The sequence below is a fragment of the Staurois parvus genome, unplaced genomic scaffold (genome assembly GCF_062004578.1).
Source record: "Staurois parvus isolate SC_StPar_1 unplaced genomic scaffold, SC_StPar_1.0 ptg000895l, whole genome shotgun sequence".
Lineage (NCBI taxonomy): Eukaryota > Metazoa > Chordata > Amphibia > Anura > Ranidae > Staurois > Staurois parvus.
This window is the reverse complement of record NW_028318691.1, coordinates 468,795-493,902: the sequence shown is the minus strand read 5'-3', so window position 1 is coordinate 493,902 and position 25,108 is coordinate 468,795. Positions and strand designations below refer to the sequence as shown.

At 47.1% G+C, this 25,108-nt stretch overlaps 1 protein-coding gene across 1 annotated transcript in view; it reads left to right on the top strand.

Annotated features, from left to right (window-relative positions):
- The window catches only part of NTAN1 (N-terminal asparagine amidase), a gene marked incomplete at its 5' end in the record, with an annotated part of 545,039 nt that overhangs the window by 91,863 nt on the left and 428,068 nt on the right, over positions 1-25,108 (top strand). The window contains one exon of the mRNA XM_089656218.1: positions 608-673. Within this exon, the coding sequence (XP_089512344.1) occupies positions 608-673 (66 nt within the window). The remainder of the gene's footprint in view (positions 1-607; positions 674-25,108) is intronic.

The following is a 25,108-nucleotide window of genomic DNA, read 5'->3' as shown; positions in this document are numbered from 1 at the left end:
TTACAGGTTAAAACTTTATATTGGCACAGAATGTGTAGTGCTAGAATTATTGCCTTTGACCTGATGTTCACGGTGATACCTCACATTCATGGTGCAGTCTCGGTTTACATACCGACACAGGGCCAATGTTTGCCTTTGCGCGCGAGCATGGGAAGCGGGGGTGGGTATGATTGTTTTTTTCTTTATTGTTATATTATCCCTTTTTTTTGGATCCCTTTTATTGTCATCACAGGGAATGTAAATATCTCATGTGATAGCAATAGGTAGTGACAGGTACTCTTTTCTTAAAAATCTGGGGTCTATTAGACTCTAGATCTCTTCTCTGCCCTTAAAGCATCTGATCACACCAAGATCGGAGTACAACGAGCATGCCTTACTGCATATATAGACTGATTTTACTGTTGTGGGTTTAGTAACACTTTAAATCAAATCTCATTTATTGTCTACCCCTATGGAATGTCAACAAAAGTTTTTTTTTTTAAAGATGAAGTATATAAAAATGTTTAGGTTGTACTTTATATATCTAATATAAAAATTGTTTATAATACTAAATACATTTTCCACACTTGTGCAGTGTAATCTGACATATGATCTCTCTTTTATTTAGGCTCAATATCTGTTCTTGGGTCAGAAGATGCCACTACATGTCACATTATAGTGCTCAGGCATACAGGTATAGTACAGTGAGCAAGTATTTACCCCTTTTTCTGTTAGAGCCTCTTTTGCATTGTTTGCACATATATGCAAAATACTTTTAGGCCTGATGATTTTGTAAAGCACCCAAATAATATATATTTTCTGAAAGCAGACATCCTAGAGAATTAAACTGATGGTAGTTTCAATTTTGTATGTTATGCTATATTAGTGCAGCAGTTTGTTAAATGCAACATTTCTTTGAAGAATACACTAAACTTAAATTTAGGGCATGTAAACACAATGTATTACCCAGTTTTTGGTAAAATATAAAACATGAGGTTGCCCCGAGTAAATAGATACCCAACATGCCAAGCCTTAACATTGCATGTGCCTATTAAAGTGCAATACATTTTGATATTCATCAGTTTTTATTAAGATTTTTCAAGTTACAAACCGTGCAAAAGACAAATGTCATGTTATTACAAAAAGATGTTGAATAGCACAAAAGAACACCTGGGTTAACAAACCGCAAACATACCTTAGGAAACTTAAGAATTTGTGCGAAAAACAATTAGGTAATTTATGCAAAAAATTCCCATCACTAAGTACACCAGGTATAGGAGAGTCAGTGGTCATAGCCCCATAAATCACACAGAACGGGCATCAAGGAAAACATGACAGATGTTGTAGAACGAGTAAAGAGTAGGTTCAACTAGCTCCAAAAAATGGGGAAATAAAAAGGCACAGTAAAAAGTAAGAAAAAAATAAAAACAAGGAAAGAAGAGGGTCAAGTCGGGAAATAGCAAGGCACGGAAATGTATTGAATCCATGGGTCCCATGTTCTGTCAAATTGTGTCCGTATTGTTGTGTAGAGTACAGATGAGTCTGTCATTAATCATGATCCAATTCAATTTATCCTTAACATATTCAAGCGGAATAATTGATCTCTTCCAGTGTTTAGCAATAGTGATTCTTGCTGCTAACAGCATACAGGTAAGCAATGTAAGGGATTTTTTTGGCACTGTACTTGGAAATTTATGAAAGCGGGCCATCTCCAGTGCCCTGTGAACATCCACCCCTGTCACCGTGTAAATATGGTTAAACATGCGGATCCAAAAACTTTTTGCGATCGGGCATCGCCACCAGAAGTGGAACATGGAACCTATCTGGCCGCAACGCCAGCACATAGGTGAGGCAGATGGATGCATCTTCGCAATCCAGTTCTGAACCAGAAACCATAGCAATAACGTTTTATAATTTGCCTCAATTAAGTTGGTATTGATGGAAACCTTAGACAATGCCAATCGGGTAGATCATAGCTAACATTCAGGTCCCTTTCCCATTGATCCATATAGGGAAGTTTACAGCTTAGATCAGTAAGAAGGGAATAAACCGTAGAAATACGGCCTCTAGAGAGATTATTATTCTGACAAGAAAGTTCAAAATTCGTAAGAGTTAAAATAAAATAGTTTTCGAGTGAATGAAGGAGGCGATTAGTGTAAATCTGAAAATTTTGGAGGGAGGCATCTGCAATTTTTCTTTAATAAGTTGGAGAGGGTAAATTCGGGCACCCTGGAGGTCTTCTATCTGCAGTAATCCTTTGTTGATCCACAATTGGAATGGAGCCGGAACCATGCCAGGTACAAATTCAGGGTTACAAACGATAGGGGCTAAAGGTATGTGTGAGGAAGCCAAGGATTTGCGATAGCATACCCTATCCCTGACTGTCAATGAAAAAGATAAAGTGGGACATAATATAGGTGGGCGAGATTGATTAGGGAGCCAGAGTAAGGAGCCAATCGCTACATGGTGGCAGGAAAGAGCTTCAATAGAAACCCAGAGGGGAGTAGATGCTTTAGCTGTAGTATAGGCCAGCTTGGAAATATGCTTGAAGGTTTAGGGAGTCCAATCTCACCATGTGATTTTTTTTTTTAAAGCCCATAATGTCTTCTGGTTCATCCGAGGCCTTCTATTGTTCCAAACAAAATGAAGCACTTGATCTCTAGGTGTTGCAACTCACGTCTCAGAATTGGTGTTTGCAAGGCTCTAAAAAAATATAGTAACTGAGGCAAAAACGTAATTTTAATAGTTGATCCTGCTAAATCAAGATATAGAGTAAGCAGTCCAACGACGAAGATCCTCTTTAAGGCATTTGAAAAGAGGGGGATAGTTCGCTTGGGAAAGTTATACATAGTCCTAAGTTGTCATGCCATGGCAGAGGGTAACGAAACGTTAAGGGCTATCATTTTCTGAGAGTTTAAAGAGAGCCCAGAAAGTTCAGAGAAGTGGCTCAACAGAGATAATAGATTAGGAATGATGGTCAAAGGGGAGGTAACATACATAAGGACATCGTCCGCAAAGAAAGAACATTTGCGTTCCTGATGACCGCAGTGAACCCCGTGGATTCCATGATGGGAGCGGATCGCCATAGCTAAGGGTTCTATTGCCATTGCAAAAAGTAGTGGGGAAAGTGGACAACCTTGTCTAGTGCTGCGTTGAATTGGTAACATGGGTGATCTGTAACCTCTAATGGACACTTGAGCTGAGGGAGTGTTGTATAAAGATTTTAGTAGTGTAAGAAATACAGGACCAAATCCATAAGCTTGCAAAATTGTAAACAAATATTCCCAAGTTGAGCTATCAAAGGCTATGCCCAGAGAAAGAAGCAACAACTCCCGAGAAATAGGAGCACCCCAATTAGAGTGGACAATGGAAATCAAAGCTATTGACTTATGACTCTGATCCAACGCTGGAAGTTGTGTCACTACAAGCCTAAGGGTCACTATTGTGTATATAGTGATTGTTAGTGATTTACATGTGTTGAGCCTGATTTTTTTCTTTTTTCCTAAATACCACATTTGTGGTTTCACGGATTCACTTTGTTTATCCCATAGTGTGATCACTGGTATTGTTTTCATTCGCAAGTTATTTTGAGCTTATACATGCGTTTATTCATTTGATTCCTGTTTTGATTTTCGTGGGTTACCACAAGGAGTGGTTTCACTGATTTACTTTGTCTTTATCCCCCAGTGGAATCACTATTATTTCTTTCACACCTGTTTATCCAGGGCATGTAAAGTTTACATGCGTTTATGTCACTATATTTTTTCACTGGTGTTGTCATTCAGGAGTTTTCTCAGTTTCACGGCATTTATTATATGTGTATTAATATTGTGTATATTTGTGGATTATCTTACTTAGGATATGGGGTGGAGAGGTTTGGGTTTAATGTTTTATTTGACTTATTGATTTTAAGGGGATGTTGTTCACCTATTTATTGTATATTAAGTATTGGGGTTCACATACTTTATTAGCGCAGCACCACAATTTACAATTTGGGTTGACCATTTTTTTGGTATATGGTTAGGTGTTAGCAGCTTTAGTCACAGGTTCACCTAAGCGCAGGAGGACTTTGAATAATATCTCTATTACGATCACTAGGATCCTCTGAAACGTGATCATATGACATGGTGAATCAATAAAAAAAAATAAAACCTGTGTATTAAAAAACAAAAACAAAATGTCCCACGCATTCACTTAGCTGAATCATAGTAGATTTGTGCGTGGCTAGAAAATCGGTAGTTAGGAATTTTCTGATGGAAGAAAACTTATTCATTAATGAGAGACTACAGGAATGTATGGAAAGTTCACTTTCAATATGATCAAGATGGTTGTATCTTCATAGTTAGAATTCCTTGCTGATTTCCAGTGGTAGCATAGCTGTAGGAGGATAAATCTTTTCACCTCATTTGTATTATCAATTCTGGATGTAGAAATGACATCAACATGGGTAATGAATAATATGTAGGGGGACAATCACCACATCAATGAATTAATATGGTATCCATTTTAGATCAGATGCAAGGTACAGACTAATATTACAATAATATAAGGGAAAAGCTCAAGATTAATCTATGACATATGTTACCTTTACAATATCTCATCATCATTAGGGGCTTGAAGATGTAAAGAAAGTATCAAAATATTGCCAACCAAAGTCTGCCGATTTCTCTTAAATGGAGTGGCATTTAAGAATAGCAATGTATTGCTTAAATCTAAAATGAATAAACATATATGTTGGTCAAATTAAGTGAGAGGATCATGAATAAATTCTCAAACGTATAGTATAACAGGACTTATACCCAAATAGAATCCATTGTTGGACATGCATAAGAGAAAAAGAGTATCTTGCGATCCGCTTTCAATAAAGGAGATATCCTCCTATGGACATGGATGGTATTAAATCTTCAAATATAGATATCTTTAATTGTGAAGAATCTTGATCAGGTAATATAGTGAACTGGCATTGGTAGTGATTAGCCCTTTGTGGCCTACCAAATGATGAAAAATTCCTCTTCTATTTAAGAACAAAAAAAGTTTTGTGTAGTTTCAAATATAAAACATTGCGTTATGCATAACAAAGGTTACTTGCTACCAGTGGAAGTCATTGCATATATGTCGCCATACATTACTAGAAGTATTCCCGGGAGTGTAATCCTAGCTAGCGGTTTCCGTCTTGCCAGGTGAATATCCAAGATTGAGGTATGTGACGTACATCTTCCTCCTCATGGACATTATAGCATGGTGATGCGTGGATGTGATGATGTCACTACATTGACGTTTTTTGTCTGCCAATCATCGCGGATTTCGTCAGAACAAGGAGGGGACATTTTTCATTCCTTATATAATGCAATGTTTTTATAACATATTCAATTTGTCACCATCTTGTGTTGGAATATCATCATTTCAATGTTTTCAAATCTAAAGCAAATTTTAAAAAGACTCACATACATAGATCACTGCTGAATGGTTAACAGTCGTCATATTGTGTCATAAAATGTACACTAAATTATTAGGTCAACAAAATACAATAGAGGAGCAGATCATTAGAATGATCTTTTCATTTTTAGAAAAATGAGTCAGATATACATAATGTTTTGACGGGGAATATTATTTAAGGAAGACCTTGAAATGTAATTCAGTATTTAATCCCTGAGGTATCAAAGTTCCCAGCGTATAAATCCAAAATTTCTCTTTCTGTAGAAGAATTCTATCAAAGTCACCTCTTCAAGATGAAATATTAAGGAGAAAGATACCCTTCACTTTCAGGCCTTCTGTTTTACCCTGATGTACTTCCTTTAAAATGTTGCGCTAAAGGGTTTTCCCTTTCTTTGTCAGTTTTACCTTTCTGGTCATTCCTGATATCACGTAGATGTTCACTTATATGTACTCTTAGGGATCTTTTAGTTTTCCCTGTATAAAATTTCTCACATGGACATTCTTTTACAAAGAATTTTATTATAGAATAGGAAACAGCAAAAAGTCAGTCAAGAACATATGCAATGACCAGCAGAAATATAACATGCAAAAGATTCAATGGATAATACAGAATATGTACTAATGAGAAAACATGAAAAATTAACTGCTTACATAAATACCGTACAGAAAGAAAAGGCAATAAATTGCAAAAAGGATAGACATTTACAGACTAATAACATAAGACTCTCGGGAAAAATGGTTGCAGAATCAGCATACAGAGTGCGAGGTGAATAGAAGCAGCCTCTCTGAGTACAGAGAGGCACTTAACAAGCAAGGCTCTCAAAGGATTCCAGCACATGGGTGCAGTATTGCTGGTACGGGACTCAAAACAGAAATCACAATCAGCACAAATAACCTGAAGAAGACTGGCTAGGCAAGAGGAAAGAAAGGAGCGGAGAGAAAGAAGACAAAAAGGACAACAACAAAAAAAAAAGGGGGGGGGGGTCTCCAGGGGGACCACGGCAGAGAAAAGAAAAAAATTATACCAAAGGTGAAAAAATAAGCTGGTATATAAGTTTTATATCGACAAGAGGGACTGGTCGAATCTTGACGGTTGAGCTATATCAAGCCAAGGATGCCATGTCTGTAAAAATTTTGTATGGGTGTCTAACAGTATAGCTGTCAACTTTTCATTGACCATTATAAAGTTCATCCAGTTTTTGACAGCCTCAAAGCTAAGGAGGGGAGTCTTCCAAGCTTTTGCAATCATTAGCTTGGTGGCCATGAACAAGTGCGATGCTAACTGCTGTTCAGGATGAAGTAGGCCCACTAATGGTTTACATAACAGCGCTTCGTACGGGTTGTGTTTAATGTCTGAGTGAAACATAGTGCGGAGAAGGGCATAAACTCTGATCCACAATCTGCACACTTTGGGGCAAGACCACCAAATATGGACCATGGTACCCGTCTGTTGACAACCTTGAAAGTAAGTCGGGGAATATGTGGGAATAAAATGAGCCAGACGAGCAGGCGTGTAATACTATCTATAAAGAACCTTGTAGGTGTTTTCTAGAATAACATTCTGTCAGGGCTCCCAGGTGTGACCAGAGATGTGTGACTGACGCAGGGAAACGCAGACTTCAGATATGTGATAAACAATGTAATTTATTAACACTAACAATACAACCATAAACGCAGTGCAATACTAAAACATAATACAGTGCAAACAAACCAAACCAACCACCCACAGATAACAGTACAAACAAGCAAGCGTCGTCAGGCAGGCCGGGTCAATATCAATAGGGCACGTAGGTACAGGGGGAGCAAGCGGAGATGGTCGGGGTCACAGGCCAGGTTCAGCAGGTAGCAAGCAGCGTAGTACAGAGGGTCAGGCAGAGGGATGGTCAGGGTCACAAGCCAGGGATCAGAACAGGTAGCAAGCAGCGTGGTACAGAGGGTCAGGCAGAGAGAGGGATGGTCAGGGTCACAAGCCAGGGATCAGAACAGGGTCAGCAGAGAATCAGACAGGAACAGAGAGCAGGAACAGGATACAGGATGCAGGACAGATACAGGGCCCAGGACAAACACAACACCAAGGCAGAGTCTGCAAGTCTGGCCATCCCTTAAATACACCAGTATCATCAGTTCCAGGTGTTAGCTGGCTGAAAGGTTGAGTTTCTGATTGCTGGGAGCACCCGCTGGCCAGCCCTGGTACTGCAGATCAAAAGGCAGGTGAGTCCCACCATTGCTGGCCAGTCCATTCCTGCCAGTACCCCCCCCCTCAAGGAGCGGCCTCAGGACGCTCCAAACAGTCCTAGCTGGGCAAAATGTTCCACCGCCCGGGTCTGGTAACTGGCGGGATATCAAAGACTGGCACACCGGGCAGGACTCCAGGCAGCGGCACACCGGGCTGGACTCCGGGCAGCGGCACACCGGGCAGAGGCACACCAGGCAGAGGCACTACGGGCAGAGGCACTCCGGGCAGAGGCACATCGGGCAGGACTCCGGGCAGAGGCACATCGGGCAGGACTCCGGGCAGAGGCACATCGGGCAGGACTCCGGGCAGAGGCACACCGGGCAGAGGCACATCGGGCAGGACTCCGGGCAGAGGCACATCGGGCAGGACTCCGGGCAGAGGCACATCGGGCAGGACTCCGGGCAGAGGCACATCGGGCAGGACTCCGGGCAGAGGCACATCGGGTAGGACTCCGGGCAGAGGCACATCGGATTACCAGGCGAAGCAGCAGGCAGTGGGCCACCAGGCGGAGCAGCAGGCACCGGGCCCCTGGGCGGAGCAGCAGGCACCGGGCCCCCGGGCGGGGCGACAGGCATCGGGCCCCCGGGCGGGGCGACAGGCATCGGGCCCCCAGGCGGGGCGACAGGCATCGGGCCCCCAGGCGGGGCGGCGGGCGCCGGACCCCCAGGCGGAGCGACAGGTCTCGGGCCCTCAGGCGGAGCGGCGGGCGCCGGACCCCCAGGTGGAGCGACAGGTCTCGGGCCCTCAGGCGGAGCGGCGGGCGCCGGACCCCCAGGTGGAGTGACAGGTCTCGGGCCCTCAGGCGGAGCGGCGGGCACCGGACCCCCAGGTGGAGCGACAGGTCTCGGGCCTTCAGGCTTAGCGGCGGGCGCCGGACCCCCAGGTGGAGCGACAGGTCTCGGGCCCTCAGGCAGAGTGGCGGGCGCCGGACCCCCAGGTGGAGCGACAGGTCTCGGGCCCTCAGGCGGAGCGACAGGTCTCAGGCCCCCAGGCGGAGCGGCGGGCGCCGGACCCCCAGATGGAGCGACAGGTCTCGGGCCCTCAGGCGGAGCGGCGGGCGCCGGACCCCCAGGTGGAGCGACAGGTCTCGGGCCCTCAGGCGGAGCGGCGGGCGCCGAGTCACCAGGCACGACAGTGGGCTCCGAGTCAACTGGCATGACCGCTGGCACTGGGTCAGACATTGGATCGTCTGGCTGGACAGCGGGCATCGGGTCACCAGGCATCAGGTCATTTGGCTCGACCGCGGGCACCGCGTCATCTGGCAAGGCAGTGGGCTCCGAGTCAATTGGTATGACCGCGGGCACTGGGTCAGACATTGGATCGTCTGACTGGACAGCGGGCATCGGGTCACCAGGCATCAGGTCATTTGGCTCGACAGCGGGCACCGCGTCATCTGGCAAGGCAGTGGGCACCGAGTCACCAGGTACGACAGCGGGCTCTGAGTCAATTGGCACGACAGCGGGCACGGGATCAGGTACCGGATCATCTGGATCAACAGCGGGCATCGAGTCAACTGGCCTAATAGGATCGTCAGGCTGGATCAGTTCATCATGCTGGGTAGAGGCATCAGGCTGAATGCCGGCGTCCGGCCGAGTAGAGGCTTCAGGCCGAGTAGAGGCTTCAGGCCGAGTAGAGGCATCAGGCCGAGTACAGGCATCAGGCCGAGTAGAGGCATCAGGCCGAGTAGAGGCTTCAGGCCGAGTCACGGAAGGCAGGTTCACCGGTTTGGATATTGGCAGGATGGTATTGGTTGGAAAGAATTTTCGTTTTTTTCTGGTTTTAACTACTGGAGCACTGCAAGTAAACGCAGGTCTGCAAACGAATGGAGCAGCTGGAGACAGAGAAGAACTGGAGGATGGAACAGAAGAGGGAGCAGTTGCTACAGAGGGCTTTTTTACAGGGTTAAAGGCAGGATAGGTGCAGCGAGTGGGAACAGGGTACTGACATGCCGTAGATAGCCAAGTATACTGGGCTGTAACTGGAGGAGCTGTTGGGAATACAGGAGTAGAGTTAGAAGCAGGACTGGGTCTTTGTAAGCTGACTGAGGCTGTGTGCAACAAGTCTGTCCATGTCTGCAGTATGGGTTGAACAAAGCTCAGCTTACACAAAGCCTGTCTGGTCAATGACTGCACTGCGTTTATACAATCTCTTAGTGTCTGTGGTGAACATGTGGAATAACGCTCCAGAAAGTAACCCACATCATCCTCTAATAACCATACCAGGGACTCTACCTGGTCTGCACTAAATGGTGGCAAAAATTCATCCCTGCATTCGGGGGAACCAGATGAAACCAACTCAACACAAACCTGAATCAATGGCTGCACCATAGAGAAATCTGTGCCCTGATCTACTAGAACATGAGCGAGCCGTATACATTCTAGCAGTTCATCCCGGGGATACTCCTTCAGAGTCTGATAAGCATACTCTCTGTCATCAAGCACTAGCAGAGATAAATACTCAACCTCATCCAGATCCATCCTTCCCATCAACAAGCCAAGATGGCTTCCCTGTGCAGCCACTTCTGGTCAGGATTGGCCTTGGTGTAATGTCAGGGCTCCCAGGTGTGACCAGAGATGTGTGACTGACGCAGGGAAACGCAGACTTCAGATATGTGATAAACAATGTAATTTATTAACACTAACAATACAACCATAAACGCAGTGCAATACTAAAACATAATACAGTGCAAACAAACCAAACCAACCACCCACAGATAACAGTACAAACAAGCAAGCGTCGTCAGGCAGGCCGGGTCAATATCAATAGGGCAGGTAGGTACAGGGGGAGCAAGCGGAGATGGTCGGGGTCACAGGCCAGGTTCAGCAGGTAGCAAGCAGCGTAGTACAGAGGGTCAGGCAGAGGGATGGTCAGGGTCACAAGCCAGGGATCAGAACAGGTAGCAAGCAGCGTGGTACAGAGGGTCAGGCAGAGAGAGGGATGGTCAGGGTCACAAGCCAGGGATCAGAACAGGGTCAGCAGAGAATCAGACAGGAACAGAGAGCAGGAACAGGATACAGGATGCAGGACAGATACAGGGCCCAGGACAAACACAACACCAAGGCAGAGTCTGCAAGTCTGGCCATCCCTTAAATACACCAGTATCATCAGTTCCAGGTGTTAGCTGGCTGAAAGGTTGAGTCTCTGATTCCTGGGAGCACCCGCTGGCCAGCCCTGGTACTGCAGATCAAAAGGCAGGTGAGTCCCACCATTGCTGGCCAGTCCATTCCTGACACATTCCTAGAACATTTGGATAATTGTTGAGTCATGATCCGCCAATCCTGCTGATCTAGAGTGCCCCCAAGTTCCGACTGCCTACGCTGATAATGGAAGAGTAGACCAGGGAAATTAAGCCCGGAGCATGGGGTCTATGTCTACATTGACTTTCAAAGGGGGTCAACCTGTAGAGTCCCGAACGTGTCTGTATTAAAGTACTGATAAAGTGGTGGAGTTGAAGGTATCCAAAATGTTCCCGCAATGGGATATTATAAGAAGAGCGCAGAGTTTCAAAGGTGAGTATCCGAGTGGGAGAGAGCATAGAATGAATATCATGGAAGCCAGTTGCTTACCACCAAGCAAACTGTCCAGGATTGTCACGACCTGGGGGAAATAATGGATTGTGTAGCAACCAAAGTAAAGGTAGATAGGCAGAAATAAGGCCAGCAGAATATTTAATGGCGTCCCAAAGATGGAGCGTTAGCGTCAACGTCGGGCTAAGGGATGAGGGTTGATTAGAAGGAAGCCATGGTAAAAAAGAGAGCAGTGGGAGTCCATCAAGTCTACAGTAGCCCACAAGGGAAAATGGTGAGATGCATGGAGGTGGGCTAGGGGGGCAATATTGGCCGCCAGATAGACTGAAGGTTTGGGACAGATGACCCACCCTCGGTCTTACGAGCAAATAAGATTTGTTTACTGATTCTGGGTCGGGAGGAGCTCCAGATGAAAGACAGAAGTTTTCGCTGATGAATACGAAATATATGTGAAGGAACAGGGACTGGTAAAACTCGAAACACAATAATTTGGGAAGGTAAGTCATGCGGACCACATTGATTCTACCAAACCACAAAAGCTGATAATGAGACCAGGAGGACAACAACTCCGTCAAGTCATTAAAAACAGTGGGGAAAGTAGCCCGGTAAAGACCTTCGTAAGTCGGAGTAAGCTTGATTCCAAATACGGCAAGGCAGAAAGCCATTGAAAAGGAAACAAATGTTTCAGAGTCTCCAAAAGTGATGGTGAGAGGGTAATCGACATAGCTTTGGACTTGGCAGGGTTAACCTGGAGGCCTGAGAGAACTGCAAAGGAATCCAAAACCGCCAGTTAGTTTGGCAAAGCAACCCCCGGGTTCGTAACCGATAACAATATATAATCTGCGAACATAGATGTATACGAATGGCTTCTGTCAACGGTTCCAAAGCCAAGATAAATAGTATGGGAGAAAGAGGGCAACCTTGTCTAGTTCCCCTGCCAATCGAAAACGTTGGAGACTCAAAACCATAATATTTGAGTTTTGCTTGAGGGGAAGTATATAGTGAGGAAATCCAATGCAAGAAGGAGGGACCAAAGTAAAATAATGGAGGACTGATATGAGATAAGGCCAGGACAAAGTGGCAATGGCCTTATTGATGTCTAAAGATAGGAGCATCATATTGATTTTGTGAGTATGGGCCAAATGTTGTAACTGTATAATACGTCTGATGGCATCTCCGGCTTGTCTCTGGGGGACAAAACCCACCTGGTCCTTCTTAATCAAGCATGAAAGGAAAGAATTCAAATGAGTGGCTAAAATCTTAGTGAAAATTTCCATCTCAATGTTAAAAAGAGAAATTGGTCTGTAATTTGCCCAGGAGGAATGGTCCCGATCTGGTTTGGGGATCATAACCACGTTAGCAGTCAAAGAGTCAGGGGAAAAGTTTGCACCTCTCTTTACCACATTGAACATAGCAGCAAGATGAGGGGCAAGCACATCAGCCAGTTTTTTGTAATATGAAGCTGTGTATCCATCTGGACCTGGCGTTTGCCCATCTTCAGGTCTGCAATTCATTGCAGAACTTCCGATACTTGAATGTCACGGTCCATCAGGTCTTTATAGGCCGGGGTCAGAGTAGGTAAGGGCAAATGAGATAGAAAGTCAGAGATAGATTGGGGATCAGCCCGTGTAGGATCCGCATAAAATCTGGCTAGTCGATGCTGGAACTCCTCCAATACCGCTACAGGATTACTGGTGAGAACATTCTGACGAGTGCGTAGAGAAATCGGTTTAGGATGGTGCGCGAAAGAGCGCAATCTATGTGCTAACATGGAATCTGGTTTATTTGCTTTACTATACCATTTCTGGTGTGTCCATCGCAAAGAACGCTCTGCCTCATCAGTCAAACAGAGATCTAGTTCCAGCCGAGCCTGATCTAACAACCTACGGTTTGATGGGGATGGTACCTGCTTAAGGTGAGCTGACGCAGAAGCTAACTTTGATTCCAGCTGGCTCGGTTTATGTTGTCTATCCCTCTTCCACCTCAAAGCTATCTGAATAATATGACCCCGTAGAACAGCCTTGTAAGCTTCCCACAACGTCACCGAAGAAGAGACAGAACCCGAGTTTAGCTGAAAATATTCTTGAGATTTACACACTAGTTCCGAAAAGTAGAGAGTCATTCATAATCCAAGAGGAGTAGGATGGCTTACAGAGGGGAGATCGACAAACCACCAAATTGGGGTCATGATCGGATCATGGGACCGTGAGGATAGAGACGGAGCGTACTAAGGGAAGATGTTTACGCAACACAAAAGCATGGTCAATTCTTGAATGAGAATGATGAGGGTGAGAGTAGTAAGTATATTCTTTTCCCCAGGGATGGAATTCACGCCATAGATCTACCAGATCATGGGTATTTAATGTACGGTTGAAGGATTTGGCCGACGTGGAATAATTAGAGGTTTCTGCAGGGTATTTATCTATGGATGGATTTAATACTAAATTGGAATCTCCAGTCAACAGAAGAGTACCCCGTTGATGGACAGCCAGGAGGGAGCAGATATGTGATAGAAAGGGTCCAGGGTTAACATTGGGAGCATAATAGGTCAGTATTGTAACATCGATACCCTGAATCGTGCCCTGTAATAAAAGATATCTGCCGCTTGGATCAGCAATACGCTTCACACAAACAAATGGGGCTTTGCCGTGAAAAGCGACAAGGACTCCCCTTTGTTTAGTAGAGCCAGTAGTCTGAAAAACCTGAGGGTAGCGTGCATCAAAATATTTAGGGGCAGAGGTGTTTGAAAAATGAGTTTCCTGCAGACAACCAATGTCGACATGACGAGCCCGGAGAAACTTAAATATCTTAACCCGTTTTTGAGGAGAGTTCATGCCCTGAACATTGAAGGATAACCAGTTTAGCGACATGGCAATCGGAAGGGAAAGAGATCATCTTCGCCACGATCCCCGAGAGCCCTGAATTTTTTTTTATAAAAACACACATGACAAGAAACAGAGAAAAAAAGACAGGAAAAAAGGAAGAAAACAAGAAACCATCTGGTATACAAGCAATATCTTAATCCACTGTGGGTGAAATACCCACAAAAAGGCTTGATAGTGGGCAGGAAACCAATCCAGTCCACTAACCAGCTTGAAGGGGGACACGTTAGTCCACCGGAACTACTCGACTCAGTTAAGGCAACAAAATACCAAACAAACAATTTAGGCTAATAAACCCAGGAACAATTAACCCAGCGGTTCTCAACCTGGGGGTCGCGACCCCTTTGGGGGTCGAACGACCATTTCCCAGGGGTCGCCTAAGACCATCGGAAAACACATATTTCCGATGGTCTTAGGAACCGAGACACTGCTGCTGTCTCCGGCGATGTGTGGGCGGGATGATATGCTGCCCCTGTCACCGCCTCCTCGCCGCTGATTGGCCACCGGAACTGTAGCTCAGGAGAGGCACACAGGCGGCCAATCACCGGCGAGAAGGTGGCGCTTGGAGAGGAGGAGCCGAGCGGCAGCGCGCGGAGATCGAAGAAGATCGAGGGAGCTGCAGGAACGAGTGAAGAGAGAGGCCAGAGAAGGAAGACAGCTGACAGGTAAGTGCAAATTTTGCTGCTGCAGCCAGGTATGCAGGCTGTAGATGGGAGAGGGAGAGAGCGAGCCCAGGCTGGAGCAGGGGTCAGCAAGGTAAGTATCATTGGTGTCAGTGGAAGGGATAGTGCCCCATCATTTGTGTCACTAATACCAATGATGGGGCACTATTCCTCCCCCCACTGACACCAACGATGGGGCACTATTCCTCCCCTCACTGACACCAACGATGGGGCACTATTCCTCCCCCCACTGACACCAATGATGGGGCACTATTCCTCCCCCCACTGACACCAACGATGGGGCACTATTCCTCCCCCCACTGACACCAACGATGGGGCACTATTCCTCCCTCCACTGACACCAACGATGGGGCACTATTCCTCCCCCCACTGACACCAACGATGGGGCACTATTCCTCCCCCCACTGACACCAACGATGGGGCACTATTCCTCCCCCCACTGACACCAACGATGGGGCACTATTCCTCCCCCCACTGACACCAACGATGGGGCACTATTCCTCCCCCCACTGACACCAACGATGGGGCACTATTCCTCCCCCCACTGACACCAACGATGGGGCACTATTCCTCCCCCCACTGACACCAACGATGGGGCACTATTCCTCCCCCCACTGACACCAACGATGGGGCACTATTCCTCCCCCCACTGACACCAACGATGGGGCACTATTCCTCCCCCCACTGACACCAACGATGGGGCACTATTCCTCCCCCCACTAACGCCAATGATGGGGCACTATTCCTCCCCCCACTGACACCAACGATGGGGCACTATTCCTCCCCCCACTAACGCCAATGATGGGGCACTATTCCTCCCACTGATACCAATGATGGGGCACTATTCCTCCCACTGATACCAATGATGGGGCACTATTCCTCCCACTGACACCAATGATGGGGCACTATTCCTCCCACTGACACCAATGATGGGGCACTATTCCTCCCACTCATACCAATGATGGGACACTATTCCTCCCACTCATACCAATGATGGGGCACTATTCCTTCCACTGACACCAATGATGGGGCACTATTCCTCCCACTCATACCAATGATGGGGCACTATTCCTTCCACTGACACCAATGATGGGGCACTATTCCTCCCACTGATACTAATGATGGGGCACTATTCCTCCCACTGACACCAATGATGGGGCACTATTCCTCCCACTGACACCAATGATGGGGCACTATTCCTCCCACTCATACCAATGATGGGGCACTATTCCTCCCACTCATACCAATGATGGGGCACTATTCCTCCCACTCATACCAATGATGGGGCACTATTCCTTCCACTGACACCAATGATGGGGCACTATTCCTCCCACTGATACCAATGATGGGGCACTATTCCTCCCCCCACTAACGCCAATGATGGGGCACTATTCCTCCCACTGATACCAATGATGGGGCACTATTCCTCCCACTGATACCAATGATGGGGCACTATTCCTCCCACTGACACCAATGATGGGGCACTATTCCTCCCACTGACACCAATGATGGGGCACTATTCCTCCCACTCATACCAATGATGGGACACTATTCCTCCCACTCATACCAATGATGGGGCACTATTCCTTCCACTGACACCAATGATGGGGCACTATTCCTCCCACTCATACCAATGATGGGGCACTATTCCTTCCACTGACACCAATGATGGGGCACTATTCCTCCCACTGATACTAATGATGGGGCACTATTCCTCCCACTGACACCAATGATGGGGCACTATTCCTCCCACTGACACCAATGATGGGGCACTATTCCTCCCACTCATACCAATGATGGGGCACTATTCCTCCCACTCATACCAATGATGGGGCACTATTCCTTCCACTGACACCAATGATGGGGCACTATTCCTCCCACTGATACCAATGATGGGGCACTATTCCTCCCACTGACACCAATGATGGGGCACTATTCCTCCCACTGACACCAATGATGGGGTACTATTCCTCCCACTCATACCAATGATGGGGCACTATTCCTCCCACTGATACCAATGATGGGGCACTATTCCCCCCACTGATACCAATGATGGGGCACTATTCCCCCCACTGACACCAATGATGGGACACTATTCCTCCCACTGACACCAATGATGGGACACTATTCCTCCCACTGACGCCAATGATGGGACACTATTCCTCCCACTGACGCCAATGATGGGGCACTATTCCTCCCACTGACGCCAATGATGAGGCACTATTCCTCCCACTGACGCCAATGATTGGGCACTATTCCTCCCACTGACGCCAATGATTATTTAGGACACTGGTTCATTTACCATCAACCCTATGAGCCCTTGTCCCGGCTAGTTCACATTATTTGGGAATCCTTTTAAATTCTCCTCTCCCAAACATTATTCCATATTGGACGGCTCCTGAGGGGGTTTTCCACATAATACCATCTAATATTCAATTCTATCACAGCGTACATGACGTCTGATATCATCAATATTGTCTCTGTCAGCGCTGGGTATTTTGTCTTTTGGCATACGGCAAAATGGTGCCCACGCATGCGCGTTTGCGCAATACGGACGCCCGGACTCCACTAGTAGGGAGCCGCTGTTTAGATGCCTGCATTCATCTTTGCCCATGGTAAAATGGCACCCGCGCATGTGCACTTGATGATTGCGGACGCTCGGACCTCGGCAAGATGGCGCCGCATTAGTGCGCATGCACCAGATACGGTATATACGTTAGAGGAGACGGTCACAGCGGTCCTTGTTTCACCTCTGAAGAAGTGCGTGCGCACGAAACGCGTCAGATGGGACCCAGGACGCCGTTGACACTAAGCCGCCGGTGCCACGAGGAGGCCCGGCGGCCATCTTTAATACCAAAGGGGTCAGTGTGTTCATTCATACCTGCCTATACCCTGTTCACTGTGCACCTATGTTTTATGATAAAGCCTTACCTACTACACTATGAGTACTTCCCTGTGTCTCCTGTGAGGAGCTTCCTCAACTTTTACAGCCCCAAGGGATCTCCTTGTCAACTCCTGTGAAGGGGGAGACTTACTCTGATTGGCATCGCTCTGACCTGCTGGACCACTCTTTCACCACATGAGGGCGTAGGATGTCTACCTTTTCCGGCTATTCATTTGACCAGATCTGAGTGGAGAAGGGGATTCTACAGGATATATATACACATACGTATATTTTTACGCTGTCTGGTTAGTGTAAATTTTTACCATTTGCACTAGGAATCACGGAGCACTTCTTTCACTGGACTGTGTTTTATCATCACTTTCTTTAAGCGCTGCATTTTTATATATATGAATTGTGGGACTTTATATGCGTTTTCCTTTATGTTCAGCTGCTGCCACTATTGTTGAGCGCTTACTGTATATTTTACCCCATATTCCAGGACTCTTGTTCTTACGTAGCAGAAGACTTTGGGCAATATTTCCTCTATCTTGATGTAACACACATAGAGTAGCAGGGAAAAGCATAGAGTAGGATAGTCCATATTCACATAATTTCTGCTTGACATGTTGGTATTTTGGCCCTGAGATTGTGAACCGTCGTAGAATAATCAGGGAGGAGAGACACCACAGCGTTGTTGATGTGAAGGCTCCCTTTCAGGCGAGCAGCACATAAAATTGAATCCCTGTAGTTTAGAAGATGAATCACCATGGTGCAAGGGGGACCACCCTCAGGGAGAGGCCTACTTGGAACACTATGGGCTCTCTCAATTAGAAAGCAGGTAGATAAGCAGGCACGGCAAAATTCCTGTTCTAGCCAACTCTCCAGGCAGGCCCACCAACCGCAAGTTATTTCTACGATGGCAATTTTCCAAGTCATCCACCTTATCCTCCAAAGTTTTAATTTTACCCCCATTCAAATTAACTTTAGGCAGGAGAGGGTTAAGCATGTCTTCCAAATCACTAATGCGCTTCTCTGTAGCAGACACCAATTCTTTGCCTTTATGTATGTGCTGGCGCATAAGAGTAAAATCAAGTTTGAGCTCTTCTACCTTCCCCCTCAGATCAGAGGGATTTACCTTGATAGTAGCCAGAACATCCAACAGGGTTGGCTCTGCTGCTTGCTCCGTACCATCGTCACTGGGGGATGTCTGAGAGAGCAGCAGCGGTAGATCCAGAGCAACAGGCGAGGAGGGTGGAGAGGCCTCCAGCTCCTCACCTAACAACTCCAGGGTGGAGGCTGGGGAGGAGCGCGGAGCGGCTGCTATCTTGGCAGATGCGGGCTCATCCTGGCCCGGAGGCTGCTTACGGTGCTTTCCCATCCACCAAACCGTCAGTCAGGGAGGTAAGGATGTGCCCCCGCAAGCTGGGGGTAAAAAAAAGCCGTCCTGCCCGCGTGGGCGATCAGGATGGAGCAGGATTGTCGGAGGATAGCCCGGAGCTACTGTAGGGAACGTCCGCTCACATGGCATGTCAGGCCACACCCCCATAATTTAGCGTGTTTAACAGGCTTGTTATTGATTCTTAACATGTTTCTTTTCCAAGTAGGCAGATGATCAACAAAACTGTTACACACGTAGTTGGAATCCGTGACAATAACAGACTTCTTAATATTATGCACTATAGCAATTTGAACAGTTTTTTTTGTACAGCTGTTAATTCTGCACTTGGCTGCTCTTGGCACCGATATTGTATCCTACTGATACATTTCTGTAATTCACCTGTCCAGGTGATTCCAATGCCTGCAACTAATTTTCTTTCCTCGCTTATGGTGGTGTGATAAGCACAACCATCAATATATACACATGGGAGTAATGGAGAATAATCCTCGTCATATGCCTTGTAAGAGGAAGATCATTGTTCTTCTAAGCCAGTGGTTCTCAACCTTTCTAACGCCGCGACCCCTTAATACAGTTCCTCATGTTGTGGTGACCCCCAACCATAAAATTATTTTCGTTGCTACTTCAGAACTGTAATTTTGCAGTGGGAGGAATAGTGCCCCATCATTGGTATCAGTGGGAGGACTAGCGCCCCATCATTGGTATCAGTGGGAGGAATAGTGTCCCATCGTTGGTATCAGTGGGAGGAATAGTGCCCCATCACTGATGTCAGTGGGAGGAATAGTGTCCCATCGTTGGTATCAGTGGGAGGAATAGTGTCCCGCCATTGGTGTCAGTGGGAGGAATAGTGCCCCATCATTGGTATCAGTGGGAGGAATAGTGCCCCATCATTGGTATCAGTGGGAGGACTAGCGCCCCATCACTGATGTCAGTGGGAGGAATAGTGTCCCATCATTGGTGTCAGTGGGAGGAATAGTGCCCCATCATTGGTATCAGTGGGAGGAATAGTGTCCCATCGTTGGTGTCAGTGGGAGGAATAGTGTCCCATCGTTGGTATCAGTGGGAGGAATAGTGCCCCATCGTTGGTGTCAGTGGGAGGAATAGTGCCCCATCATTGGTATCAGTGGGAGGAATAGTGCCCCATCATTGGTGTCAGTGGGAGGAATAGTGCCCCATCATTGGTGTCAGTGGGGGGAATAGTGCTCCATCATTGGTGTCAGTGGGAGGAATAGTGTCCCATCATTGGTGTCAGTGGGAGGAATAGTGCCCCATCATTGGTATCAGTGGGAGGAATAGTGTCCCATCATTGGTGTCAGTGGGAGGAATAGTGTCCCATCATTGGTGTCAGTGGGAGGAATAGTTCCCCATCATTGGTGTCAGTGGGAGGAATAGTGCCCCATCATTGGTGTCAGTGGGAGGAATAGTGCCCCATCATTGGTATCAGTGGGAGGAATAGTGCCCCATCATTGGTATCAGTGGGAGGAATAGTGCCCCATCATTGGTATCAGTGGGAGGAATAGTGCCCCATCATTGGTGTCAGTGGGAGGAATAGTGCCCCATCATTGGTATCAGTGGGAGGAATAGTGCCTCATCATTGGTATCAGTGGGAGGAATAGTGCCCCATCATTGGTGTCAGTGGGAGGAATAGTGCCTATCATTGGTGTCAGTGGGGGGAGGAATAGTGCCCCATCGTTGGTGTCAGTGGGAGGAATAGTGCCCCATCATTGGTGTCAGTGGGAGGAATAGTGCCCCATCATTGGTATCAGTGGGAGGAATAGTGCCTCATCATTGGTATCAGTGGGAGGAATAGTGCCTATCATTGGTGTCAGTGGGGGGAGGAATAGTGCCCCATCGTTGGTGTCAGTGGGGGGAGGAATAGTGCCTATCATTGGTGTCAGTGGGGGGAGGAATAGTGCCCCATCGTTGGTGTCAGTGGGGGGAGGAATAGTGCCCCATCGTTGGTGTCAGTGGGGGGAGGAATAGTGCCCCATCGTTGGTGTCAGTGGGGGGAGGAATAGTGCCCCATTGTTGGTGTCAGTGGAGGAGGAATAGTGCCCCATCGTTGGTGTCAGTGGGGGGAGGAATAGTGCCCCATCGTTGGTGTCAGTGGGGGGAGGAATAGTGCCCCATCGTTGGTGTCAGTGGGAGGAATAGTGCCCCATCGTTGGTGTCAGTTGGAGGAATAGTGCCCCATCGTTGGTGTCAGTGGGCGGAGGAATAGTGCCCCATCGTTGGTGTCAGTGGGGGGAGGAATAGTGCCTATCATTGGTGTCAGTGGGGGGAGGAATAGTGCCTATCATTGGTGTCAGTGGGGGGAGGAATAGTGCCCCATCGTTGGTGTCAGTGGGGGGAGGAATAGTGCCCCATCGTTGGTGTCAGTGGGGGGAGGAATAGTGCCCCATCGTTGGTATTAGTGACACAAATGATGGGGCACTATTCCTCCCACTGACACCAATGATACTTACCTTGCTGACCCCTGCTCCAGCCTGGGCTCGCTCTCTCCCTCTCCCATCTACAGCCTGCAGAAGCAAAATTTGCACTTACCTGTCAGCTGTCTTCCTTCTCTGGCCTCTCTCCTCTTCACTCGGTCCTGCAGCTCCCTCGATCTTCTTCGATCTGCGCGCTCTGCCGCTCGGCTCCTCCTCTCCAAGCTCCTCCTCCTCCTCCTCTCCAATTAAGGATAATGTCCAGGCAGTTATTCTTCCGTTTGACAAATTACCATCTCTGATTTTGTCACTTTCCAGATATTGCAAAGGTTGATGTGCAGTTTCTATTATTGTTTTCTCACCCTGAATGTAACTTTTAACCACTTGAGCTCCTGAGGATTTACCCCCCTTAATGACCAGGCCTCTTCTGCTACTCGGCACTGCACCAATTCATCTAATAATTGTGCGGTCATGCAATGCTGCACCTAAACGAAATTTACGTCCTTTTTTTCACACAAATAGAGCTTTCTTTCGGTGGTATTTTATCACCTGTGCGCTTTTTATTTTTCACGCTATAAACAAAAAGAGACCAAATATTTTGAAGAAAAACAATATTTTTTACTTTCAGCTCTAAAAAATATATAGTAAACTCAAAGTTAGTTATAAATTTAGGCCAAAATGTATTCTGATACATGTTTTTGGTAAAAAAATCCCAATAAGTGTATATTGATTGCTTTGTGTGAAAGTTATAGCGTCTACAAACTATGGCAAAGATACTGCAATTTATGACATTTTTTTGCTATACAGCGCTGCGCTAGTTTAATGGACAATTGCGCGGTCATGCAATACGGTACATAAATGAAATTTATGTCCTTTTTTTAACACAAATAGAGCATTCTTTCGGTGGTATTTGATCACCTGTGCACTTTTTATTTTTGGCGCTATAACCAGAAAAATTTTGAAGAAAAAAAAATGTTTTTGAAAAAAACAATATTTTCTCATTTTGGTCATAAAAAATATCTAAAAAAACTAAAATTTCGTCATAAATTTAGGCCAAAATGTATTCTGCTACATGTTTTTGGTTAAAAATCCCAATAAGTGTATATTGATTGCTTTTTGTGAAAGTTATAGCATCTACAAACTATGGTATAGATAATGGAATTTACATAGCTTTTACTTTGACTGCCCATCACATTTCTTGAGGTGCTAAAATACCAGAATAGTACAAACACCCTCAAATGACCCCTTTTCAGAAATTAGACACTGTCAGGAATGGACTAGCCAGCAATGGTGGGACTCACCTGCCTTTTGATCTGCAGTACCAGGGCTGGCCAGCGGGTGCTCCCAGCAATCAGAGACTCAACCTTTCAGCCAGCTAACACCTGGAACTGATGATACTGGTGTATTTAAGGGATGGCCAGACTTGCAGACTCTGCCTTGGTGTTGTGTTTGTCCTGGGCCCTGTATCTGTCCTGCATCCTGTTTCTGTTCCTTTGCTGACCCTGCCTGATCTGAACTGCTGCTGACTTCTCCTGCTCTGATCCCGGCTCGCTCCTGACCATCCCTCTGCCTGACCCTCTGTACTACGCTGCTTGCTACCTGTACTGATCCATGGCTTGTGACCCTGACCATCCCTCTGCCTGACCCTCTGTACTACGCTGCTTGCTACCTGCTGAACCTGGCCTGTGACCCCGACCATTCTCCGCTTGCTCCCCCTGTACCTACCTGCCCAATTGATATTGACCCGGCCTGCCTGACGACGTTTGCTTGTATGTACTGTTATCTGTGGGTGGTTGGTTGGGTTTGTTTGCACTGTATTATGTTTAGTATTGCACTGCGTTTATGTTTGTATTGTTAGTGTTAATAAATTATATTGTTTATCACATATCTGAAGTCTGCGTTTCCCTGCGTCAGTCACACACCTCTGGTCATACTTGGGAGCCCTGACATTACACCAAGGCCAATCCTGACCAGAAGTGGCTGCACAGGGAAGCCATCTTGGCTTGTTGCTGGGAAGGATGGATCTGGATGAGGTTGTGTATTTATCTCTGCTAGTGCTTGATGACAGAAAATATGCTTATCAGACTCTGAAGGAGTATCCCCGGGATGAACTGCTAGAATGTATACAGCTCGCTCATGTTCTAGTAGATCAGGGCACAGATTTCTCTATGGTGCAGCCATTGATTAAGGTTTGTGTTGAGTTGGTTTCATCTGGTTCCCCCGAATGCAGGGATGAATTTTTGCCACCATTTAGTGCAGACCAGGTAGAGTCTCTGGTATGGTTATCAGAGGATGATGTGGGTTACTTTCTGGAGCGTTATTCCACATGTTCACCACAGGTAATAAGAGATTGTATAAACGCAGTGCAGTCTTTGGTCAGACAGGCTTTGTGTAAGCTCAGCTTTGTTCAACCCATACTGCAGACATGGACAGATTTGTTACACCCAGCCTCAGTCAGCTTACAAAGACCCAGTCCTGCTTCTAATCTATTTCCTCAAAGCTCTACTCCTGTATTCCCAACAACTCCCCCAGTTACAGCCCAGTATACTTGGCTATCTACCGCATGTCAGTACCCTGTTCCCACTCGCTGCACCTATCCTGCCTTTAACCCTGTAAAAAAGCCCTCTGTAGCAACTGCTCCCTCTCCTGTTCCATCCTCCAGTTCTTCTCTGTCTCCAGCTGCTCCATTCGTTTGCAGACCTGCGTTTACTTGCAGTGCTCCAGTAGTTAAAACCAGAAAAAAGCGAAAATTCTTTCCAACCAATACCATCCTGCCAGTATCCAAACCGGTGAACCTGCCTTCCGTGGTTCAGCCTGAAGCCTCTACTCGGCCTGATGCCTCTACTCGGCCTGATGCCTCTACTCGGCCTGATGCCTCTACTCGGCCTGAAGCCTCTACTCGGCCTGAAGCCTCTACTCGGCCTGATGCCTCTACTCGGCCTGAAGCCTCTACTCGGCCTGAAGCCTCTACTCGGCCTGAAGCCTCTACTCGGCCTGAAGCCTCTACTCGTCCTGATGCCTCTACTCGGCCTGATGCCTCTACTCGTCCTGATGCCTCTACTCGGCCTGATGCCTCTACTCGGCCTGGAGCCTCTACTCGGCCTGGAGCCTCTACTCGGCCTGAAGCCTCTACTCGGCCTGGAGCCTCTACTCGGCCTGGAGCCTCTACTCGGCCTGGAGCCTCTACTCGGCCTGGAGCCTCTACTCGGCCTGAAGCCTCTACTCGGCCTGAAGCCTCTACTCGGCCTGAAGCCTCTACTCAGCCGGACGCCGGCATTCAGCCTGATGCCTCTACCCAGCATGATGAACTGATCCAGCCTGACGATCCTATTAGGCCAGTTGACTCGATGCCCGCTGTTGATCCAGATGATCCGGTACCTGATCCGGTGCCCGCAGTCGTGCCAATTGACTCAGAGCCCGCTGTTGTACCTGGTGACTCGGTGCCCACTGCCTTGCCAAATGACCTGATGCCTGGTGACCCAGGGCCCGCTGTCATACCTGGTGACCCGATGCCCGCTGTCGAGCCAGACAATCCAATGCCTGGTGACCCGGTGCCCGCTGTCAAGCCAGACAATCCGGTACCTGATGACCCGGTGCCCACTGTCGTGCCTGTTGACTCGGAGCCCACTGCCTTGCCAGATGACGTGGTGCCCGCTGTC